The 8,329-nt window shown below is 34.3% G+C and overlaps 1 protein-coding gene across 1 annotated transcript; it reads left to right on the plus strand.

Annotated features, from left to right (window-relative positions):
• The first annotated feature begins 554 nt into the window (after nt 1-554).
• LOAG_10575 (hypothetical protein) lies at nt 555-4,564 on the plus strand. The gene is made up of 10 exons (XM_020448191.1): nt 555-731; nt 900-1,070; nt 1,275-1,403; nt 1,557-1,698; nt 2,026-2,189; nt 2,359-2,500; nt 2,631-2,900; nt 3,164-3,329; nt 3,468-3,660; nt 4,062-4,564. The coding sequence occupies exons 1-10, from the start codon at nt 632-634 to the stop codon at nt 4,088-4,090; spliced, it is 1,506 nt and encodes a 501-aa protein (XP_020301643.1). The 5' UTR covers nt 555-631; the 3' UTR covers nt 4,091-4,564.
• The last annotated feature ends 3,765 nt before the right edge of the window (nt 4,565-8,329 follow it).

Below are 8,329 nucleotides of genomic sequence, written 5' to 3' on the forward strand. Positions count from 1 at the left end.
AGTATATATATATATATATATATATATATATATATATATATATATATATATATATATATATATATATATATATATATATATGTATATATATGTATATGTATGTGTGCAAGCGTTAGTGGAATGGTGGAAATAAGAAATCTATAATGCTTAAAATCAACTTATGAGGAGGGAAGCTGTGGGACATGATTTAAAACTATCAGAATCCTCATGATTCTATAAACTTCGCAGGTTTTCTGCCAAACTTTATAGGTCTTCTTTTTTGCATAGTTTAAAATACCAGAGAATCCTTGAAATCCTATAACTTGACCTGGCATCTGATGTTCTCGTCCCCATAATATCTTTGACTATCATATGTGTTTTTTGAACTTCCCTGATTATTTTTTAGTTTTCCGGTTTCTGTTTTTATTTTTTAGTTTTATATGAGTTTGTATAATAACATCGGTTTCTTTCTTTTCTTCAAATTAAATTGTTCTAATTGATTTTTGTTTAAACATTGGAATTCCTTTTTGTTCCACGCGAGATATTTTTATTTTCAGTTTGCATTTTATCATGTTGTTTGTTGGAAGTAAAGTTAGTTTCTGAATCATCTATGCTTCCGGCCTTTACTTTTTTGTGGAAAAAATAATTTCAGATGGCATTTCAGGGAGTTTATTTTCAGATTCAAACAACACCCGATGAGGAGCCATGGTATAAACAGGTTGATCCCACAATGACGCTCGATAAATTATTGAGTAAGTTGTATCTGCTTTTCGGGATACCTTACCTTTTAAGATTTACAAATCACTTTGGTATGAATTGCGCAGTTTATTTTATGACTTATTTATTGACTCCTCTTTTGGTGCAATCCATAAAAACTTGATGGCAAATCTTTTCGAAGGCAGAATTTTACATCTGTTTAGAATTAACCGAAGAATTCTCCCGTATCTACAAAACACATGGTGAATCATTGAACATCAAGAAATACGCTATGCGTAGCTCTCTAAGAGAAACTGCATCACAGAATCCCAACCAGCCTCAGCAACAGTCACCGCAACAGCTCTCGTCACAGCAGCAGCGGCAAGGACAGAATCGTAAATTATTTTAAATAACTTCTAAACTACTTGCTGCCACTCCAATTTATTGTTTAGTGATGAGACGTTAGCTAGAATTCCATCTTACTAATACTTTGAAACTTAGGTCTTAAGACTGAGATGGATGTATTGAATTACGATTTTTAGTTTCAGATTTTTAACTTTGGTAATATTTCAACCTGTGTATATATTGAATTGCTTCAGAAGTTGCACCGTCATTCGCAACTCTACCACCGCCACCGGTGGCACCACAGCTTAATGCGGCTATGGCTGCGAAAGGTGCTGAGCCAACTCGGCGAATCGACCTCAGTGATTACAAATTACGGAATAACGGTTAGATGTTGTAAATGGTTAAAAATTTTGCTGAAAATACTAATCGGGTTTCAAGCACCGGTATTTCTACTTTTTTCATCTGATGTTATTTATTTCTCCAAGATTCAAAGTTTAAGCATACAATGAATTCTGTTGATAGCTGTCTTTTTATAGCAACGCAACAACAGCAACCGAGCAGTTCACAAAATTCTGTAGCACAAACACAACGACGAAATTTCATGCGACCTGATGTACTACCACAAACAGCTAATAAAGGACTGGATTTGCCTCTTCCTCCAATTATCGCAAATGGCAAGTTTGCTTGTGTGTATTTCATAATATATTTTATAAACTTTCCAATGCCAGTTTGAGTTGCTTCAGTTAAATCAAATTTTTCCATTTTAGAAATTTGTAGTTGATTTGGTTACTGTTCTTCAGATATATTACTAAAAATGCAGTAGACTGAAGTGTGGAGGACGTGTGTTGAGATAATATGCGTTTTTCTTTTTTTTTGCTATTTTTATGTTAGCATTACTACCACTATCATTTTAGAAAAACAACTAAATCAAAATAAGTCAGATCAAGTTATTGCCAAACCAAGTGAAGCCAAAGTCGTCCAGTTGTCAAAATCTGGAACTCCCAGACCAGCGACTTCGCAAAAACCAGTCATCACGAATTCTGCGAAACCATTGCAACCTGTTAGGCAACCAACAGGGACCAGTGAACAAGAACGGCATAAAAAGTCCAAACCAGATGATTACGACAAAGATTTAAAGCACAGAAGGATTGAAAAAACGAGTACGGAAGGTTAATTGAGACGATTTCTTGTATAATTCCTCTCACTTCATTCCTCAATTTTTAAGGAATGAATTATATTTCTACCCTGTAAATTGATTTTTTGCTTTCAAAAAATTTTAAGATTTAGGGCTGCTGATTGATTTTTGACCTAATAATTTGAATCCGAGTGTTTTTCCAGGATCTCATCACCGTAAGAGGCTCTATGAAAATATTGTGACTGTTAATCAGCCAGATAGCGGTTCCACTATAACAGCAACATCACTAACAAACGTGACATCGACTCCAAAATCTGGAACACCGAAACCAACAGAACGTCACAAGTAAGTGAATCGAAATATACCGGATCTGTTATCGGAAGTTATTTTGGATTAAGGACTCGTGCGGTTTATAATTTCTCAGTAGGTTTATTTTTCACAGTATAAATAACGAATCCAGTTTTTCTATTTTCAGTCCAGCAATCCCTTTAAATCACATGACTTCTGGTGGTTACAGCACCACTTCGAGGTCACGTGAAGAAGCGGCTTCACAATCACTTAAACGTGACAATAATAATATCAACAGCACCAATAGAAACCGTGATGAAAGTATACCTTCTCGGCAGCGTGACGATATGACAGCATTAAAGAGGGCACGACAAACGGCACCTTTAATTGCGCTTCTACCAACGCCAGTAGCGTCAAATACTGCTTCTGTAATAAGCACAAATTCGCAAAATTCAAAGTTTGTTTCCCTTCTTCCTGTCTTCCTTCCAGTTGTAGTTTATTCGGGAATTTTTCCGACAGATTCTTTAGTTCCTTATTTTCATTGCTTGGTAGCAAGTCTCACCTGCTTATTTACGAACTGTATTCCATTTTTAACCCTATTTTAGTTAGAATTTCTTCAATTCACAGTCATGTAGTTCAACTCTTGGTTATTAAATTTACTATTATAGAGGAGGGTATATAACATATTTTGGATGCATATATTTTGAAGAGAGTTTCTAGATATAATTTGTCGACAATACAACCGAATCGTTCAAGTCATATTGGTGAAAGTACACATAGAGCTAACGCTACTACGAATTGGTCGATGACAAACGATTATTATATGGGGTCGACTTCCAATAATGCGTCACGTTTTTCACAGTCGTCTGGATCATCTAATCATAGAGTAAGTGTTGTTCGAATTTTATGCCTCTCTGTTTTGCTTATATATTGTTGTATTTAAATTTGTTTGGAGATTAAAAGGGTCTAATTAATTTGGGTTCATTTTTTAAGTTTAGCATTGAAAATAGTCGAACTATTGTAGCACTATTCATCGTCAAGTGGTGGACGCACAAAATCGCGTGAACCCTTACTAAGTACGCCTGACACAGGAAACTCATATTATAAACGTTCCCGTCCGAGACCACCTTCACCTACTACAGCAATAATATCAAACACTCATCGACAGTCACAACGTTTACCAAGTCCTGAAAATCGTTCAGGATCCGGTTATTCAAGTAATGGTTTATACTGCAAGAGAGAAAGTTATTTAGAAATATTTGTACATTACTTAGGAAGTTAGACGTAATTTGGTAATCAGTTCGATCCTATCGGTGCAGCTGTTTGTTGCATGTTTGTCACATTATACAATATATATTGTACCCTGAAACCTTTTGTTTAGGGTCTGGTATCTTAGCAGAAATTCGTGCGTAAATTCTAAGCTTGCTCTTAGTTTTTCAATGAGCTACGTAGTTTATTGCATTCTGCTTGCTTTCTAGGATAATTTTGCATGTAACATGAAAATTACTTCACGTTGAAATAAAGCATATGTAAAAGGGTGTGAAAAATCATTACCAAACAGCGTATGTTGTGTTCGTTGTAATATTTCATTTTTTCCGCTAATTTGTGATTTATGCAGATAACCAAAAGTATCTTAACACGGGATAGTTTGTTGGGTGATGCTATGAGCTTCTTTTTGGACGCACGATCGTGTTCGACTTGCACTATCGATACCATCAGGAAAGAATGAACAGGAAGCACTGATGACTGACTAATGCAAGTTTAGTAGCATGCTTTTCCTGTGTGCATGCAAAATTCAGGTTTCACACGACGCTATTATTGTCGACGATATGTCTATAAGGTAGCACCACGTCAATCATCACCGAGATATAGGCGTGGAGAATGGAGGAGACGTTATTCCTGGCGGTCACGCGTGCCCTATTCATCTTTTACCAACACAAGTTTAGCTAATGCTTTGTCTATTCTTGCTAGTTTTCTAACATTTTCATTTTGTCAGCCAATGAATTTCCTGTCTTCCATGACTGTCATTATTTTGTTATAATAATGTCCTGGTTGAGTTTATGCATGACGTCTGGATTTACTTTTTCCCTTGATATCTTTTCTGCTATGATTAGAAGTGCTTTTGCAACCTGAGGAGCACTTTTATCTTCTGTATTCACACTTTAGTACAAGATGAAGTAGAGCAAGGAAAAAGGAGAGTATGGGGATTGAAGTAAGGATACTGGATATGCTGAAATTTTTTAGCATCCTGGATTTTTTGTCGCTTCCCACGTTGCGGTTTTTCCCACTTACCTATCAGGTAGTTCAACACGTTTGCTTTCAGCTTTGCCTCCACCACCTTTACCACCGCCAAATGAAGAACTTGAAGATGGCGAAGTTTTATAACGGTACGTTCTTCCGCTGTTTTGATAATCTAAGGAATTCCGGATAGGCAGTTTTTTCACACAAGAAAAAATTTTTTTAGATTTTGAGGTTGCCAAATTTTAGCATTCATTTTATATAGATTTTGAGATGTTCACACTTTTTCTGTAGTAACATGGCCGAGATCGCTTTTATTTCACCCTGTGTTTTATGTAGTTATGGATCTCTCAGTTTATTTTTTATTGTTAGACTTTAAATTGGTACTGGATAATATAGAATTTTTAGAAGTTTGGTTTGGAACTTAATTTAGAAGTGTAGATGGGAATGTTACGTAACATATTTTATGTTTTTGGGAAGAAGATGGGTGTAGGTATAGACAATGAAAACAAGAAATATACGTTCCTGGCGAATAATATGGGTTGTGTTCTTCATGACAAGGATCGAGAAACATAAATCGACCTAAATGGACAAAATCTTTTTGCTCAATGTAAAGGAAGCTGCGCCTTCTATACACGAAATTTTTCAATTTCTAATTGATGTTTTTGTAGTTTTATCACTGGTGAATCGACAAAAGGGTAAAAGCAGGGAGAGTTTTAATTTTCGAAATTTAGATATATCTTGGAAGACCATGTAATTTCCGAAATCTTATGATAGCCCTGGGGAAATTTTATGTGGTTTATGCAAATTTCGGAAGTTTCTTGAAATTTAATTTAGAAAAAATTGTAGAGGGGAGTGTTATGTAGCATATTTCATCTATTTTTGCGAAAAAAACGGATGTAAGTATAGGCAATGCAGGAAATATATGTTCCTAGAGATTTCTCGGAATTTTTTCAGCAAATTAAATTTGGGTAGAAAAAATTAAATTAAAAAGCAGAATTAAAATGGTTAAGCGTGAGAGGTACAAGGAAAAAATCATAGTTACAGTGTGATCAACTTACCGCAGCATCTTAGTTTTTCATTGATGATATCTCTTGATCTTTGCAGCCAGTTAGTTTAATAGTTTTCTTTAAAATACTGGCAGTTTGTACATTTGTTTCTCGATCTCAAGCAAAATATTTTTAAGAGAGATTTGGTTATCGCTTTTATTATGCTAATTTCATTTCTTTCATTCTTACGGATCCTTGTGGATCTCACTGTGCGAATTATTAATTATAATTTCAATCTTTTCGGGTCTTTTTTACGCCAGTTTTTCAACTGCTTTTGAATGCGTGTCGAGTTTGATTGTAATCTTTTATTATTGCTTATCCGCTGATTAATGGACCGTATTGAATCTGACTAGCCCATCAGTTTCTCGTCAACAAATAGCAAGCAAACCAGTAATAATCACTATATTGTATGGGTGGAACATCTTCTGATCTTCTGAAATTTTCACGGTTTGAGTGCGTTCAGCATTATTTGCACCGTTACTTCTGTATGGACTTTCTTCTACTTAATAAAATGTTCTTTTTAGTAGATGTTGGCATTATGGCTTTTTTTACAAAGTGCATTCGGGCAGAATGCAAAGCTCTAGTAATCATTTTTAATAATCACTCTGCTTTTTGAGCATAATTGAAATATGCAAATGAAACAACAAAATCAGTCTAGAAATGCAAGGAAATCCACGAGAAGGGAATTTGAATGGCGTAAAAATAGCCCGATGATAAAAAAGATGTGACCCAAATCTGCTTTATAGCGCATAATTTCTTTCACCATTTTCCGATTATTAATTTTAAAATCAAGAAGTTATGGTTACGAATTCTGAAAAAATGTGGTCAAATCCTACTTGTTCAAAAATTTTAACTTCTGAATCTACAAATCAGGTCCTTCACTATCGCTCTCATTTTAATCAAGAAACTGAAGCAAATGGCCAAACATCACGTGAGCATAGTGATCCCTTTGCAAATGTTGCTTTATCGAGGTTTAATAAACAAGAGAAAGCTTTATGACTGATGATTTATAGGTTGTCTATTGGGGGACAATGCAAAAATACAACTGTCACGCAATCGTCCATGTTGAAAAAATTGAAACAATTAAAACAGTCAGATGATAAAAAGTAACATTTGACTTTACCTAATCCATCGTGATGTAAATGTATATGGAAACCATACCATTATCTATATATCCAACTGTATCAACCAAAAATCAATAATCATACAGGAATGTTCGGAAGTATATTGCATTGCTCGCATTTCTTTTTTCTTGATAATTGTCTATGAAGGAATCAAATGGCCTATTAGTAATCCCTGTATCGATACAGCTGCATGGATGATGGTAATGGAGAAAGTTATTGAAGGATCTGAATTTTAGTAAAAGGCTTTCCATTGTTTTGATTTATAAAAGCTGTTAAACTACAATGAAGATGATATCAGTGTTCTATTGGAACTTCGTTGTTTTACACGTATAAAACTTCAAATAATTTTAAACTTTTTTTCAATTAAATTTCAACTTGTTTTCCATTTTTACAGTGTGTAAATTGTTCCATGATTGAAAATCTCTAATGAAGCTGAAATTTATACAAAAATTGATTAACTGAAAGAAAAATGAAAATATTCTGAGCTGATTTTCAGCATGAATAATTGGTAATAATTATATAATCTCTGTTACTAATCGTGTTAATGCGCGTTTTTATCCTTTACCTATTGTCGCGAATTCCGATTCGCGAGACTCCAACCACATCTCAAACAAACAAATAAATTATCAAATTAATTTCCTTGTTGTAAATGAATGTTCCAAATGTTGTGAATCATCTAGCAGAATTTACATCCTCAGATTTATTTCCCGTTTCAATTCCTATGTTTTTCCTTCATGTCTAAGCACATGTCTTTGTTTAGAAATGCCTTTGTTAGCAATTGCTTAAAATATCTAACTAAATTCACATCTCAAACATCTCTTTTGTTCTTGTTCCCTCCAAAAAAATTCACATATCTTCTCGTTTTGATCTCCTAAGATGCTTATACTGTAATTGAACGTTACAGTTTTCAGTGTAATGATAGCAAAACCACTCCCACTTTTTTCATATATAAGCGGTACTGAGTGAACCAAGGGGTTCTTTTTGGACAATCAGTTTTTCATTATACTCGATCAGTTTTGGATTATTCTTTTTTTTCATTATTATCACCAGATTGTGTCGTTTTTGTGACCCTTGACAAGTAAAAAGGCTCTATTTAATAATGGATCCAACAAAGAAGAAACAAATTCAACAATCATCATAAATTCACTAAATCAGCCAACCAGCAAAGCAAGAAGGTTTTATTAATATGTAAAGAAATTGAAGCAGTTAACCCAATTCAACTGCAAATTCAGGAAGGAGCTCTAGTATTATTTGATCCAGGTTCCCAATCATCTTTTATATCAAAGAAGTTAGCCAACCGTTTAAGTCTAATCAAAACTATGAAGGAAGAATTGAAGCTCTTTCGGTAACCAATTTCCCAAACTCTACCTGTCGCGAATTCCGATTCGCGAGACTCCAACCATACCCCAAACAAACAAATAAATTTCTTACTATAAATAAATGCTAATAGTGTAAATCATTTAACCAATTTACAT

The sequence above is a fragment of the Loa loa genome (assembly GCF_000183805.2).
Source record: "Loa loa unplaced genomic scaffold supercont3.601, whole genome shotgun sequence".
Lineage (NCBI taxonomy): Eukaryota > Metazoa > Nematoda > Chromadorea > Rhabditida > Onchocercidae > Loa > Loa loa.